Here is a 17,806-nt window from a genome sequence, read left to right as displayed (position 1 = left end):
TGAAAGTTCAAAATGTATAGCTATCAGTTGAGTTTGCGGGAGGCTGGCGGGCATGCAACTTCAGACAAAAGAGTGAGCTGATTGGCCAACAGGGCTTTTTTTCCTCTTTAGCCGCCTCGTTCTATGGAATCAAGAGACTCCTGTGAGTCCTTCAGGAGCTTGTACTCTGACTTATTGTGTGCAACCTGAAAAAAAACATTGCAGTCGCCATTACAGGACCAGATCCTCTTGTCATGTAAATTGAAATAAAATAAGGTATAAAGGGTGTGAGTGTACCCTGAACCTTTGGACCTTGTGGGGCTTCTCAGAAGGACCCTCCTGGGGTCACATTTAAAAGAGAAATTTGTATTTGGGGTGCTGTGATACTGCTGGAGTTCTACGGAAACCTGTTTGTCTCCTAGTCCCCATGGGAGTCCCACAGGAACCAGCACTTGAGTTAGTTGAGTTAACCGTAACTGGACCGTTTCAGTGTTTTTTTTAGTTTAAAATTGTAAATTGTAGCTGAAAGTTACACCTAACAATAATATCAAATAAATCTTTGTTTTTCAGTGAATTTCAGAGTGTTCTTCGTTTTTAAGTTAAAGTAAGATACTTTTTCAATACCTAACTATAAGGTCACTAATACCATTGCCCCATTGGATGAATCTCCAAAAACCTTTCCAGACCTATTGCTTTTTCTACATTGGTGGAGGATGAAAACAATAGCAGAGATTGGCCAAAGGGTAAACAGCGTTTACCACGAATCATTTTCGCCGCAGGGAATCACAATGCGGTTGTTAGAACGACCGCGTTATGATTCCTCATACCATTACTCCGCAAGTCGGAACAACGACTTACTGAGTGGGGGGTAGGTGTTGGATTTAAAATCCAACACCTTCCCTAGTGTCCGCACTGACTGGAGTTGGAATAGTAAATTACACTTTTCCAACTTCCAGCACCCCCCCCCTCCTCAAGCGTTGTTCCAACTTGCTGAGTAAAGGTATGTGGAATCAAAACGTGGTCATCACAACAACCGCGTTGTGATTTCCTGCGGGGAAAATGAATGCGGGAAAGGAACACATATTCTGACCAAAGGGGTGCAAAGGTAAAAGTTGGGGTCCTAGAATGTGTTTTTCCACCCCTGCATTTTCTATAGACTGTATCCCGTGTAGCGCAAATACGGCTCAACAGATTTACATGAAAATACGCAGGATTAGATATTATGATGCACAGGTCATCTTTTTGGGCATTATAATTAAGTAGATTAAGTATTTTGTTATTTATAAGGCATTTTAACATAGTGATATTTGTTGTGGTATTTTCATGAGAGTTCTTGGTATTTCATGGAAGTGTATGCGGAATCAAAACGCGGTCATCACAACGACCGCATTGTGATTCCCTGCGGGGAAAATGAATGCGGGAAAGGAACACACATTCTGACCAAAGGAGTGCAAAGGTAAAAGTCGGGCTCCTAGAATGTGTTTTTCCACCCCTGCATTTTCTATAGACTGTATCCTGTGTAGCGCAAATACGGCCTAACAGATTTACATGAAAATTCGCAGGATTAGATATTATGGTGCACAGGTCATCTTTTTGGGCACTACAATTAAGTAGATTAAGTATTTTGTTATTTATAAGGCATTTTAACATAGTGATATCTGTTGTGGTATTTTCATGAGAGTTCTTGGTATTTCATGGAAGTGCAGTGGTACTCAGAGATGACAAGTCTTTAGGTTATTGGCTAATGACTGCCTAACACATGTTAAATGTACTTACGATGTTTTAGGTACATTTTGCTTGTGTTCTGCACTTAGAGTAGGTAAGCATTAGTATTGATATTTCCCCTACATATTACCACGTTACCACTTTATCAAAATAATAATAGGGAAACATTTTCCTATATCTTTTAAAAATATATTGAATGGAGTACCATGATACTGCCTATGTTATGTTATGTTATGAATTTGTAGAGCGCATGGCTGCCCGAGGGCTTCCTAGCGCTAAAGAGTGCTGTTTACAAGCTCTATCTATAAGTTGCCTACAAGGTGAACAGCAGAGTTTTGAGATGTTTCCAGAAAACGGTTTTGTGGTTCTGAGGTACCGCCTCCCGAGTACCGCGGTACTGCCTCAGGAGGACCACCTTCCAAAAATAAATAAAAATGTTACAAAATTCAAAACACACTGTAGTATCCTATATTTTAAAAATATAGGGTACTACAGTGTATTTTCGATGTGCATTATATTAAAATCTTCACAAAAAAGTCTTCGGAGTACTGCAGTAATACCTACAAATGACATCACTACTTAAATTATTTTTTAAATGCACGTGCTCCCAAAACTGCTGTAAAATTAAATCGAAATGTATAGATATGTTTATCTACCTATTAACACAATAGGTAGGGAACAACAATAAAACATACTTTTTAGCTAGATCTAAAGCCCTAACCCAGAACTCAGCGAAATTCAGAATGCAACAAATGTGCTGAAAGGACACTCTGCAATGCTCCACTCTACAATGCTCCGCTCTATGCCACTAATCTTTATGCCACTCCACTCTTTGCCACTCCAGTCTATGCTATTCTACTCTATGCAACTACACTGTAACTCACCCCACTTAACGCCACTCTACTGTACACTACTCCACCGCAAGCCACTCCATGCTATTCCATGCTGTGCCTCTCCACTCTACCCTTCACTTCATTATACACTATTCCACTGTATGGCACTCCACTCGTTGCTACTCCACTCCAAGCTATTCCGCTGTATGCCACTCTACTCTAACACTTCACTGTACGCCACTTCACTGTACACTGCTACACTGTATGCTATTTCACTGAATGCTGCTCAACTCTACGACACTGGTCCATCCCACTGCACTGTATACTACTACACTGTACGCCGGTACACTCTGTACTATTCCACTATACGCATCTCCACTGTACAGCTCCCCACTCTTTGCTAATCCACTCTGTGCCATTCCACTTTACGCCACTCCACTGTACACCAGTCTAATATATGATATCCCACTGTACGCCACTCCACTGTCTGCCTCTCTACTCTACCCCACTCTATGCCACTGCACTATGCCACTGTACTGCTACTCCATGCTACACTATTCCACTTTATACAACTCCACTCCCATCATGCTATTCCTCTGTGCACTACTCCACTATATGGTATTCCACTCTATGCTACTACACTACTGTACTGTGTGCCACCAAATTTTGTACCTCACTCCACTGTACGCCGCTCCATTCTACACTACTCCACTCTGCGATATCACACTGTACCACACTACACTCTAAACCATTCCCACTTTGACATTCCACTGTCGCTATTCTAATGTACTCTACTGTATGCCACACACCTCTATTATATGCTATTCCACTGTTTGCAACTACGCTTTACGCCACCCCATTCTCTATATAGCTCCACTCTACCACCCTCCACTGTACACTACTGCACTGTATGCTACTCCATTGTAAGCTACTTCACTATACCCCACTGCATTCTTCGCCGCTCCACTGTGTGCCACTGCATTCTACACCACTCTACTGTAGGCTATTCCAATCTATGCCACTCCATTCTACAGCAAACATCAGTACGCAATTTACTCTACACTACTCAACTGTGTGCCATTTTAGTGAACGCTAGTATAGTGTACAGTATTCAACTGTATGCCACTACACTCTAGTGCTACTCCACTCTTTATCTCTCTGTTGTACACTATTCCACTCTACCCAATTCCACTCTATGCCACTCTCATGTCCACCACTTCACTTTATGCAATTCCACTGTACGCCACTCCACAGCACTCCACTATACTGTACGACATTGCAGTCTATAGCACTCCATTGTGCGCCACTATACTCTACCACGCTCAGCACCTGGAGATCCCCCGGGTGACAAGTTGCACGCTACGAGCCCCTTTGACTGTACTCCATGCTATTCCACTGTATGTAACTCCACTCTACCCCACTCCAGTCTAAACCTTTCAACTCTATGCCACTCAACTGTATGCTATTGCTATCTATGCCCCTTAACTTTGCAGCACTGTAGGCTACTCCTTTCTATGCCACTCTAGTTTGCCCAACTCTACTCTACTCTGCTCCACTCAAGAAGACTCTAGTCCCCATAAGATCAGTCTACGCCCCTCCACTGTACCACACTACACTTCACTGTACAGCATTACACTGTACAAGAATATATTCTGCTCAGTACCACACTCTACTCTTAGCACTTTACGTCACTCTACAACAGTCTATGCAACTTCCTCTATAACGCTCCCCTCCAGTTAATATACTATATTCTATAGGACACTTATACCTGTACTCCACTATTACTTACACTCTACGGCACTCCAATGTTTGCTACTCTATTCCACCCAACTGTACAACAGTCTATCCAGCTCGACTCTACAATACTGTGCCACACTTTACTCTACACCACTCTATTGAACAACACTTTAATCAACTCTATGAGATGCTGCTCCACTCCAGTATACAACACTCTAGTCCAGTCCACTGTACCACACTGGACTCTTAACACTTTACTCCATTGTATACTATGCCACTTCACTTGATTCCACACCACTGTACTCTAGAACACGCTACTCCACTCTATGCTATTCCACTCCACTGAACCTCACTACACTCTACTCCACTTCACAACACTTTACACCACTCTTTGGTACTGTACAGCACTCCATTCTACACCCCCCTACTCTCCCACTGTGCTTCACTCTCTAGAACTCCACTCTACAAGACTGCACTTCACTTTCCAACACTTTACCACACACCAGTCCACTGTACTGTACTAAACGCCACTCCAATTTATAACAATTCTACTTAACTCTACACTACACCTGTCCCAAACGCCACTCCAATTTATAACAATTTACATAACTCTACACTACGCCTGTCCAATCTAGTGCACTCCACACTCCTGTAGAATACAACATGCCCCTCTACTCTATAACAATTTACTCCACTGTACGCTAATCTAATCTACTTTACTCTATGATATTTCACTCTACTTCACTGCACAACAGTCCACTCTACGCCACTCCACTGTACATCACTCCACAGTACACTCTTATACTATACACCACCCCACTGTACCACATTCCACTCCAACCCACAACACTATACTTAACAATAGTATACTCTCCTCCGCACTATTGTACCACACTCCACTTAATTACACTCCACTCGACACCAGTAAACTATGATTTTTTTTAAAAAATGTTACAAAAAATAAAAAAACCTATGAGTTTCAATTGAAAAAATAAAATGTTAAACCTGTTATAGTTAGGAAAACTTTATGCAATTCTTCCTATTCAAATCAAACTTAAATACAAAAAACATTAGAATTTTTAATAGGTATACCTTAAATGTATAATTTGCGCACCACCTTTAAATTAATATAACTATATTTATTCTTTATGTACAAACAAAAGTTAAAGAACACAAAAGTTTAAATTTCTAGATTTATACATATACCTTTAATTTATAATTCACACAACACTTTCAAATTATTATACTTCTTGCACCTCCATACACAGTGTATTCAACTCAGTAGCCGTAATTATTAACTATAACTCATCACTGTATCATGCACTGTGTTTTCATAAGATTTGATTTGCGATTTCATAACTGTTCTTATAAATATTATTTTACATGGTATAATTGACATAATATAATGTGGTCTAAGCAGTGGTTGCCATTACCCAGACTGTATTACTGTGCTCGGTGCAATCCAGTTATCTGCCCATAATCAGTCACTACCCTTTAACAACAGTATTGCTCTTCTTTTGCAATATACTATCACCGGATCACTGACATAAGATCGAATACAAAAATATAGACTTACCAAAATATCGATGACAAAATATCGAATTCCTATCTACAAACAGGTAAGTACAAAAATATTGAATCAAAAATATTGTAAAAAATGTAGTTAGTCAAATTATCAATTTTTTTTTAATGTCTTAAAAGTAATTTAAAATGGATGAAATAATAAATACTGAAACATACTTAAAAATACTTAAATAACCTTAAAATTATTAAATAATGAATTTAAGTTAAAAAACATACAATTTTATTTGTTACTACATATATAGATATATTAACATAATAATAATAATAGAAAATATACAATATTTTTACTGTAAGATAGCGGGAGGGTAAAATGTACTATTACCATTCCATTGAGTGCAACAGTAGGGAAAGCGTTGGATAGCGTAGGGGTAAAAATTACTATTCCCACTCCAGTGAGTGCAACAGTAGGGAAAGCGTTAGATAGCGGTAGGGTACACATTGCTATTCCCACTCCAGAGAGTGCAACAGTAGAGAAAGCCTTGGATAGCGGGAGGGTAAAAATTACTATTTCCACAAAAGAAAGTGCAACAGTAGGGAAAGCGTTGGATAGCGTAGGGGTAAACATTACTATTCCCAATCCAGAGAGTGCAACAATAGGGAAAGCGTTGGATAGCGTAGGGGTAAAAATTACTATTCCCACTCCAGGGAGTGCAACAGTAGGGAAAGCGTTGGATACCGTAGGGGTAAAAAAGTACTTGTCCCACTCCAGAGAGTGCAATCGTAGGGGAAAGCGTTGGATAGCGGGAGGGTAAAAATTACTATTCCCACTCCAGAGAGTGCAACAGTAGGGTAAGCGTTGGATAGTGGGAGGGTAAATATTACTATTCCCACTCCAGTGAGTACAACAGTAGGCAAAGCGTTGGATAGCGGGAGGGTAAAAATTACTATTCCCACTCCAGAGAGTGCAACAGTAGGGAAAGCGTTGGATAGTGGGAGGGTCAAAATTACTATTCCCACTCCAGAGAGTGCAACAGTAGGGAAAGCATTGGATAGCGTAGGGGTAAAAATTACTATTCCCACACCAGAGAGTGCAACAGTAGGGAAAGCGTTGGATAGCGTAAGGGTAACAACTACTATTCCCACTCCAGTAAGTTTAACAGTAGGGAAAGTAATGATTTTATATATATATATATATATATATATATATATATATATATATATATATATATATATAAACTAAATATCAATACCTATAAAACTTTAATTAACATTAATTGCCAACTTAATATTATATAATAATTAATTAATTAGAAATACAAATAAATATTAGCTATTAAAAATTAACTACACATTCATAATTAACAACGGACTAGTTTTCAATAACAAAAAAAATTATAATACAAATTAATAACAATTAATAATTAACAGTAAATTAATTATCAATACACACGTATTTGTAATATGTAATTCATTACAATTACATCACTTCACAACCAATTCTCCTATAAACCCACAACCCACTACAGAAAATAAATTAATAAAATAATCATAATTATCACATAATTAATTAATAAAGATTAATTACCAAGTAATACAAATTAATTATCAATTAAAATTTAATTAACAATACATTAAAAATCAATACCAATAAATAAAAATACATTATTTACTTAATTACAATGAAATTACTTCCCACCCTATTATCCTATAAACCCAAAACCCGCCATGGAAAATAAATTAATACAATTAACATAATTATCAATGAATCAATAAAAAAAATGAATTACCAATTAATAATTATTTACCAATTAAACATTAATTAACAATAACTTCAAAATGAATACCAATAAATAAATAAAAATATTTAATTAATTACAAATAAATTACTTCCCACCCTATTCCCCTAAATACCCACAACCCGCTACAGAACTAAAAAGCAAAATTAAATTAAAAATAGTTAATAATTAAAAAATAATAATATTTAATTTAATATAAACAAATTACTTCCCACCCTATTCCCCTATAAACCCACAACCCGTTACATTATTAAATAACATAAAATTACTTAAAATAAATTAAACATACATTGCAAAAATAATATACACTTTTCACACATATACTAACATACAAAACACTTTTTAAAAAATTATATTATTAAAAATTCTATATATTTTAATGCATATATTATATACTTCAATATTTTAAACTTCTATATTTTGACAATCAATATTATACTACTTATCTTGAATTCGATATTTTTAACCACTATATTGTCCATTTGATATTTTTTCCATTCTATATTTTGTATTCATTATGTCCATTCTATATTTTGTATTCGATATTATGTCTAGTTACCACTATCACCATGCATTTAGACACTCCCAAATTCATTTTACTTTTTTTTTTTTTTTCAGAGTATTAGAAAGTCATTTCCAGTCACAGAAAGAGAACTATGAAAAGGAAATCGAAGTTCTGAATTTTAAAGTTGAACATCTTAGCCAAGAGACCAGCCATCTACAGAAGCTGTTCAGGGAAAAAAATGACATGAATGATAGTATTAGACTCGAAGTCACAAGGCTGGCTTCAGAAAACATGGTAACTATTTGTAGCACAAGGTTTCAAGAAAATGGATTCATTTGTTGACAACAGTGTCTTGTTGACATGTATATTGTACATATTTAGTTTTAGATGCCTTTTTGTTATTGCCTTATACTGTATTCACGATGACCAACTCCATATTGTTCCTTAGTTGATGCAAAATGCTTTCATTAGCATATGTTTATGTTTAATAGTGAAGCAGTTGTAAAAAAAACACATCGCAAAATATTTTAAGGGATTGTGCTCCATCCTCTTTGTTATGTACTATGGTGAATAACCCATTGTTGTTTTTTTCCCTGTTCTGTGATCTGATTTATATATTTTTAATTTAGGTTTTGTTGTTGTTAGTTTTAACTTTAACTCTTTGTCTAGTAGCCCTGGTTCCTTCCACACGTCTCAAGCATGTGTTTATACACAGCCTTTCCGTATAAGCACGTTTAGAGTCCTTAGTTTTCATAAATGCCAAAATGTATGTAAGGGAAGAAATTGAGGGGTGTTATTTCATATCTCCCATTTAGTTTTTCCTAATACCTATAGTGCTGTAACAAATATGTAGGGAACTGGGTTTTTATTGAAAGTGCTAACCAGACCGCAGTGGCAGTCCTCCTTTCCTAAAACAAGGCAAAGTCTAATTGTGCTCCAATTGGCTAAGGACTTTAGCATCCCTTGAAGTACAAAGTAAATGGTACTCCAGATAAGGACCCACATGCAAATTCCACACAGACTGTCATTGCAGGCTGGTTGACATGGTGCAAACCATGAGTGAAAACCCGGCATGACACAGTCCTGTGTGCCATGCCAAATTCATTGCATCTAATTCAATAACCTTCCCCCTTACCACCGGCTTCCAACCCTAGAGGTTTCTGCAATCTCAGCGCTGGGACGCTCACGGGCAGCCATGCGCTATAGAAAACCCAAATTTCATTTCATTTCATTTCATTTCAATATATGTAAGTCACATCTACAGCAGGCCTTTGAGCCTTAAGGCAGGATGCGTTATATGTTGGACACGGTGAAAACATGTTCCCCAGCTACATTTGAATTTGAATTTGAATTTTTGAAAATTTATAAAGCGCACGTACACAATGCAGTTTCATGGCGCTAGTGGAGGAGCCTGGGCATAAGGAAAAGGGAGAATTATAGGTCGAAAGCCTGCTGAAATAGAAAGGTCTTGAGGGCTCTGCGAAACTCCATGTAGGAGGAAGAGAGTCTGATGTGGGGCGGAAGGGTGTTCCAGAAAGTGGGCGCAAGAACCATGAATTTCTGGCCTCCCGATCTATATTTCTTGAAACAGGGGATGACTAGTAAGGATTTGGTGGATGAGCGAAGATCTCTGGAAGGGCAATAGTTAGTAATGGCAGAGTTGATGAATGCGAGAACCGTGCCTATCCGAGCTTGAAAAGTGAGGCAGCCAAGTTTGAAAAGGGCCCTTTGTTTGATGGGAAGCCAATGGAGGGAAATAAGGAGGGGTGATGAAATTTGGAAAGGCCATGTACAAGGCGTGCTGCCTGGTTCTGCACTAGCTGGAGGCGTTGGAATGCATAGGCGGGGGCTCCGTTGTAAATAATGTTCCCGTAATCGATTTTGGATAAAACCATGGCCATAATAATTAGTTTAAGTGCAGAAAGGGAAAAGAACCGAGATACTTTCCTAATAGTGCGAATGGTAAAGAAACAGGAGGATACTACAGAACTAATGTGGGAGTGCAGGGTCAAATGAAGATTGAGTGTGATGCCGAGAGTCTTAATAGAATAGGAGGGAGAAGGGGGTGGGCCAAGGGGGGGGGGGCAGTAAGAAGGGGAGCAGGGGTTACCACTGCCTCCAGTCAAAATCAGCTCTGTTTTATCCGGGTTGAGTTTCAGGCCAACACCCTTTGTCCAGACCCCTTAAGCACCTAGACTAATGGGAAAATTAGCTAGTCAGGTTGGCATGCCCACCCCCTAAGATGGCCTAATCTGAGGTGGACATGGCTTTTCAGAGTTAGCCATTTGTGTGTTGGCAAACTTAGGGATTCTGGGACAGAGTTATGCCCACTTCCCACAGGAAGAAGTCCTATACGGGGGATAGTGAACACAGGTAGGTATCCCATTGACTGCTACCCCTCACTCCGCTTAATGCCCCTAAATGGAGTATTTAAAGGACCCTCTGATACCAGATCTTCCAATTTCGTACACAAAATAGGGAGTGGAAAAAGAAGATTGCTGACCTGGGAATCAAGGAGCAAGCTTGACTTAGTGCCAACCCCGCCCGCCTGTCTGCTGCTCCTAAACGTCTTGGAGCAACTGATTTGTCATGCCACTGTGCAGACCTCAAGAAACCCGGAGGGCTGCCAGTGCTTTGCAAATTGTCAAAGGGACTCCCTTGGAGTAGAGGAGCTACTCCCTTGCAGTCGCAGGCACCTAAGAAGCAAGACCTAGTACACCGACCTGCCACCTACGGAGTCCACCAATGCAGCAGCCACCCAGAAAGTTGTAGCAGTGCTCCCATAGATCAGACCCGTCCTCCCTTCAAGTGTGGGGATGCCAGGACCAACCGGAGCCACAAAGTACCAATCCCTGGGTTCTGTACCCCTTGCAGCAGCCAAGGCTTGTTGTGCTGAGACCGGACACCAACACTGAGGAAGACCAACCTGCATGTCAAGGGACTTCAGGGACAGTACAGAAAAAAAGACATAGAAGGGAGTCTGCAACCACTGCCACCTGATGCCTCAGAGCACCTGTGCACCCTAGGTCCAGAGCCCGAGTCCAAGGGAGTTGACAGTGCTAACGGAGTCCCCTGACCCTTAAGAGCCAAGTCTATGCTCCGGTTAGCCCAGACTGGACTTCCAGGCACTGTCTGGAGCCTCTTTCTGCAGGCCCCCTCCAAACACTAGAGACGCTACCACCAAAATCCAACACCACTGCACCTGATCGCCACAGTCCAAGGAGAAGTGGACCAAAGGTATCCCTGCATGACCGAAGATCTCAAGGGTCGGAGGATCCCTGTGGGTTCCCCCAGACTGGTGACAGAATCACTGCTTACAGCCTCTATGTAACTGGACCGTTCTGCCATTGAAGTGAACAGGACACCTGACACCGTGACACACCTCTGCACCCGAACGCCCCAGACCTCCCCAAGGTGAACTGTTGGTGTGGCCTTGGACCTTGCCCCATACTCGCCTTAAGTCCAGAAGAACAGGCCAGTAAGTCAATGACAAGTGCCGAAATGCAATACTTGTTTCATCCTTAGGATAACATTGCCGGTCCAGAAAATGAAGTGTCCATTTCTGAAAACTGTAAAGATTCATAACTCAAAAAGTACTTAGCTGAATCCGATGATCTTGGTATCTTAATTTACATGAAAGTATGTGTTTTTTGGGGGGATTTCTTTCTTGAGTGTGTGTCTCATTTACTGTGTGTGTAATAAACGCTTAGCACTACCCTCTGATGTGCCTAACTGCTTGCTCATACTACCACAAAAGAGAGCATTTGGGTTCAATCAATCAATCAATGGCATTTATAGAGCGCACTACTTACCCGTAGGGTCTCAAGGCGCTGGGGGGGAGGGGGGTGCCGCTACTGCTCGAACAGCCAGGTCTTCAGCTTCTTCCTGAAGGAGAGGTGGTCTTGGGTCAGGCGCAGGTCGGTCGGGAGGGCGTTCCAGGTCTTGGCGGCCAGGTAGGAGAAGGACCTTCCTCCTGAAGTCGCTCTTCGGATGCGGGGGACGGCGGCGAGGGCGTGGTTGGCTGATCGGAGGTGGCGTTTGGGAGCATAGAAGTTGATTCGGTTGTTGAGGTAGCTCGGGCCTTGGTCGTGTAGGGTTTTGTGTGCGTGGGTGAGGAGGCGGAAGGTGATTCTTTTGTTGACGGGGAGCCAATGCAGGTCTCTCAGATGTCCGGAGATGTGGCTGGTTCGTGGGATGTCGAGGATGAGTCTGGCTGAGGCATTCTGGATCCGCTGGAGTCTCTTCTGGAGCTTGGCGGTGGTGCCGGCGTAGAGGGCGTTGCCGTAGTCCAGTCGACTAGTGACGAGGGCCTGGGTGACGGTCTTCCTGGTCTCGGTGGGAATCCACCAGAAGATCTTCCGTAGCATGCGTAGGATGTTGAAGCACGCCGAGGAGACGTTGTTGACTTGCCTGGTCATGGAGAGGGAGGAGTCCAGGATGAAGCCCAGGTTACGTGCGTGGTCTGTCGGTTTGGGTGCGGTGCCCAGGGCGGGGGGCCACCAGGAGTCGTCCCAGGCGGAGGGTGAAGAGCCCAGGATGAGGACCTCCGTCTTGTCTGAGTTCAGTTTCAGGCGGCTGGTCGTCATCCACTCGGCTACCTCTTTCATCCCTTCGTGCAGGTTGGCTCTGGCGGCGGCGGGGTCGTTGGTCAGGGAGAGGATCAGCTGGGTGTCGTCGGCGTAGGAGATTATGCTGAGGTTGTGTTGGCGTGCGATGGCCGCGAGGGGGCTCATGTAGACATTGAAGAGGGTGGGGCTCAGCGAGGATCCTTGAGGGACGCCGCAGATGACTTCGGTGGCCTCTGACTTGTACGGTGGTAGGCGGACTCTCTGTGTTCTTCCGTCGAGGAAGGAGATGATCCATTCCAGAGCCTTCTCCTGGATACCGACGTTGCTGAGGCGCTGTACTAGGGTGCGGTGGCAGACGGTGTCGAATGCCGCGGAGAGGTCTAGGAGGATGAGGGCCGCTGTTTCTCCGTTGTCCATCAGGGCTCGGATGTCATCGGTGGCGGCGATGAGGGCGGTCTCGGTGCTGTGGTTGGCACGGAAGCCAGACTGTGAGGGGTCGAGGGATCCATTCGTCTCCAGGAAGGCGGCCAGCTGCTTGTTGACGGTCTTCTCGATGACTTTGGCTGGGAACGGGAGGAGCGAGATGGGGCGGTAATTCTTGAGTTCGGTGGGGTCCGCTGTGGGTTTCTTGAGTAGAGCGCTGAGTTCGGCGTGCTTCCAGCTCTCAGGGAAGGTGGCGGTGTCGAAGGATGTGTTGATGATGTCTCGCAGGTGGGGTGCGATGACAGCGTCGGCCTTGTTGAAGACGTGGTGAGGGCAGGGGTCGGTCGGAGATCCGGAGTGGATGGAGTTCATCGTGCGGATGGTGTCTTCGGTGCTGATCGGAGTCCAGGCGTGGAGGTTGGTAGTGGGGGGTGGTTGTTCGGTCGTGGTGTGCGTTGGTTGGTTGTTGAAGCTGTTGTGTATGTCCGCGATCTTGTTGTGGAAGTATGAGGCGAGGGAGTTGCAGAGGTCTTGCGATGGGGTGATGTCGTTGTTTCCGGCGCTGGGGTTGGATAGCTCTTTCACGATGTTGAAGAGTTCCTTGCAGTTGTGTGCGTTGTTGTCCAGCCGGTCCTTGAATGCAGTTTTCTTGGCAGCGCGGATCAGCTGGTGGTGCTTCCGGGTGGCAAGCTTGAAGGTGGTCATGTTGTCCGGTGTTGGTTCCCTTCTCCAGACTTTCTCGAGGGCTCGGCAGTTCTTCTTGGAGCTCTTGAGTTCGTCGGTGAACCATGGGGCTTTCTTGCTGCCGGGTCTGCTGGGCGGGGTCCTCAGCGGGGCGAGCTCGTTCGCGCAGTTGCTAATCCACTTAGTGAGGTTTTCGGCGGCTTGGCTGGGGTTCACTGAGCTGGTCGGGGGGTGCTGGCTCAGGGAGGTGGCGAGTTGGTCGGCTGTGATCTTGTTCCAGCTTCTGCGGGCGGTCTGTTGTCGGTTGTATATTGTGGCTCTGTAATTTCTTTCGGGTTTGCCTAGACACTCTGCACAGTGTCCCTCATTTTGGTGCACTATATAGAGAGCAAGCTTCCCCCATAATGTACTTATCAAAATGTTATGTAAACTAGTTTCAGGACTTGCTGTACAAATTCAATTTCAATCATTTTGTTTTTTTGTAAAACCTAGACATTTGCCGTCTACCATTTTAATTTTGAACCACCAAATCACTTCTGCCCCGAATTCTGTTACAGCTACTTCACCAGTAAAGTGCTCTGTCCCATAGTCAGCTAAAATCAGTTTTCTGAATCGAGATGTTCTGAAAAGTTTATCTATGCAAAAGTAATGATGCAGAATTGGGCACAGGATGAACATTGTCTTTGCGTCAGATTTAATCCTATGTAATAGGATACACTAACGTTTCGCAAAATGTTCTAGTTACAGTATAAATAAATGTTTCTCACACCCTGCTTTTTCGGTTTGTGCATGCAAACATGAGCTAGAACCATAGAGATACAGTAGCGGATGCCACAGAGCAATAGTGGTGGGGCAGAGGGGAGGACCGGACGGGTGTTTTAAAAAAAAGTTAAATCCACTTACCTGCAAGCCACCTCCTGTCCTCCAACGATGTCCGATGCAGGAAACAATGTCCAATGCAGGAAACAGGAAGCCCACAAGTTCCAGACACGCCTAGCCAATCAAAACGCTGCTGTCACCAGCATGACAGCAGCATCATGATTGGTCTGAGCGCCATGGTTTGGCGCTCAGACGGGGAGTGGAAGGCTGTGCATGTTCTCTACCCAAGATGTACAATACACCCTGTTGGAGAACATGCTATGTGCGCATGACTGTTTGGCAGGCCCAAGACAGCAGGCCAAACCGTCATGCGCACATAGTGCCCACCACACCTACCCTGCTGTGTGGGCAACCCAGCACTGCCCCGCCCCACAGCTAAAGCCAGGATGGAAAAATAAAATGTTGATAACATGGTGTTATTATCATTCTGTTTTTCATGTGGGGCAACACTCCTCCATTTTAGCTAAAGGAGTGGCCGCTGGATTTAAATTACTAAAAGACACGGAGCATAAGTAGCAGCTGATCCCCGACAGGTATGCCTTGTTTTGAGCCACATGGAATTGGCATTGTGCACTGATGATTGTACTGGCCCATGGAGAACAACTGTACTTTATATTTGTTGTTGGTGAAAGCTCTGGCCTTGTCAGTTATGCTGTGAGGACCTTTTGTCAACGAGCTTATTAAAATGTGTATACTATTCCGAAGAATTCCAGTGCCTGTAACAATAATCATAGCTAAACAGGTTGCATGCCTTCAAAGGATAATTAAGCAAGTTTTATTTGAGTGTAAGCTGGATTAATAAAATGTGTACTTATTGTTTCCGCCTGCTGTTGCCAACATGAAATACCCCATCACCGTTTTCTGCAATCCTTGAAGATGAAAGTCTGACCCACATTTTTATACGGCATGGTTTCTAGGGACTACAGGGACCAGCTAATTTTTACTCTCATTATTATCTTTTATATATTTTGGAGGGGAAGGGGGTGTGTGGGTGCGTGCGTGTGTGTGTGATGTTTTCAGCAATCAATGCAGCTACCTGTGAAGTTTTGATCGCACATACATTATTGGTGATATTTGAAAATATTATTGCATCATGCAATAGTTATACCATGGATCCCTATCTAATATCCTGATTCTTTTAGATCCTAAAGCTAGAACCAGTATTACATTTTGACATGCCAACATGTTTTCTTCCATTCAGACTATTCTACATACAGGTATTAAGCTATCCAACCTGACAACGCTGGAGGGCATACATTTCATTCTGAGTTTACTAATCCTAGAATACGTTGTCATTTATAGACTCAGTGAGTTTGTTTGTATTTATACATGAATAGATGCTGAAGTTGGATGTCTGAAATTCATTATTTCATAAAATCTGTATGTTTTCAGTATTTCCTTGCAAAAGTGCAGGAAAAGCATCTCCGTGGAAGACCCAAGAAATATACTTGGCTCTCATGCGGTTGACTTGTACTAATTGGCATGCAGCCACCATAGACTTGAACTGTTGTATAATTCCTTATGTAGAATATGATTTGCTGCTTTTGTGCACCCAGCTTTTACCGGTGGGGTAAGTTAGGAGAAGTATGCAGCCTGATGTGTTTATATGTTTGAGACGTTTCCTCTTTTTGGTACATCAGGCTGCATTTACCAATTCACACTTTTTTGTATCACACCCTAAAGTAAAGTAGGTCAAAAGCAGAGATTTTCAAGAAGAGTAGGCTTGTGAAATTCTGTTTTTTTCTGTTTTATCAAGTTGCTTCCAGACCTTAAACAGCAGATTTCTGAACTTCAAAGACAAAAGATGGACCTGGAAATCCGTCTCCAGGAGCAGGCTCTGGAAATGAAAGGTGATTTTTTAAAAAGTTATGTTAAGTCAAACATATTTATGTCGCATGTAATCCGCCATTAGTATATCCTTGCAGGGTTATTCTGTATCTACGTCTTCTGCAACTAAGGGCATATTGAGGACTTTGAGTGTGATGTTTGAGGGAAAACGGGGGCTGGGATTTCCAGAAAATCGCCCCAGTGTGCCCAACTAAAATATATATTGCCACTATGAGCGAGGGCGAGAGGTACGTACATAAGGCAGTGGTACCTATTGGATGGAAGATAATATTCTTAAAAGTCAAACCCTTCAACTCTGTTCACGCATTGAGGTCTATGTATCGTTTCAAAAGAAGCTTGGGAAGTAGACAAAGATCTATTGAATGTCACCTGTAAATTAAAGACACCAATCCCAATTGCATAGTTTAAAAGATCATCTGCTGCAATAATTAGTGTCCGACCTTCAAGTTACAGATAATAATGATAAAAATGGTACCTGGTGTGTTACCATAGCAGAGGCTCAATGTGTGTGTTCGCCTCAACATTATTTCCATGTTATGCTTGTTATTTTATAGCATGCACCTAATTCCGAGGAGCAACTGAGGTCTTTGCAGTGGACATATTAATGACACCAGGGTCTTCAGAAACTGAACATGCTACATATATAAATATGTTCACATGTATCGTGATTACATCATTCACGTTCAACATTCATCGTATACTTCAGAAATTGCCTCCGTCAGCCATTAGTTTCTTTTTTTCTGGGAAATTCAGCCATTGACTTAAGATATTGTCAATCTCATTGTGCATCAGGTCACAGTAGTATTATTTTCTCACCACTTTTCTATTGGCCATTCCGGTGTGCCTCCATTGGAATGCAGGAGGACTATTTTACATCTAAAATCAGTCTATATGAAAACTGCCCAGTTGCAGTCTTAGTAAGCGCTGAAAAAATTATGCTACTCAAAAGTAAGCAACTCTTTTTTCTTGTCTGAAGTATAAATTATTGATATGCTTTTGTATATGCTTCCTCGCAACTGCTGCTATGCAAACAAGCTTTGGCAGCACCAAAAGGTTTGACTTTTCTATGATCTGCATACAATCAATAGAGAGGGCTTTAAATAGCTAGGGATACATATATCACCAGAGTAAAGAAGGTCACAGCAGGCAACCCTGTATTGCTTCAAGGCTAGTGTGGCACATTGGAGAGGTCTTCCTCCGTCCCTATTAGGTGGGGCAGCAGTGCATAAAACGATGATATTGCCATATTGGCTGAATTTCCTACAGAACACTCCCTTCTCATTATTGAGATATTTTTCCATCAAG

At 42.3% G+C, this 17,806-nt stretch overlaps 1 protein-coding gene across 2 annotated transcripts in view; it reads left to right on the top strand.

Moving 5' to 3' along the window:
* The window catches only part of MYO5C (myosin VC), a 971,652-nt gene that overhangs the window by 707,235 nt on the left and 246,611 nt on the right, over positions 1-17,806 (top strand). For both annotated transcript variants that reach the window (XM_086958305.1, XM_086958306.1), the window contains exons 29-30: positions 8,213-8,393; positions 16,410-16,503. In XM_086958305.1, coding sequence (XP_086814431.1) covers positions 8,213-8,393; positions 16,410-16,503 — 275 coding nt within the window. The remainder of the gene's footprint in view (positions 1-8,212; positions 8,394-16,409; positions 16,504-17,806) is intronic.

This window comes from Lissotriton vulgaris, chromosome 2_1 (genome assembly GCF_964263255.1).
Source record: "Lissotriton vulgaris chromosome 2_1, aLisVul1.2, whole genome shotgun sequence".
NCBI classification, from domain to species: domain Eukaryota; kingdom Metazoa; phylum Chordata; class Amphibia; order Caudata; family Salamandridae; genus Lissotriton; species Lissotriton vulgaris.
The sequence above is the reverse complement of the archived record's forward strand: the minus strand, read 5'-3'. Positions and strand labels throughout refer to the sequence as shown.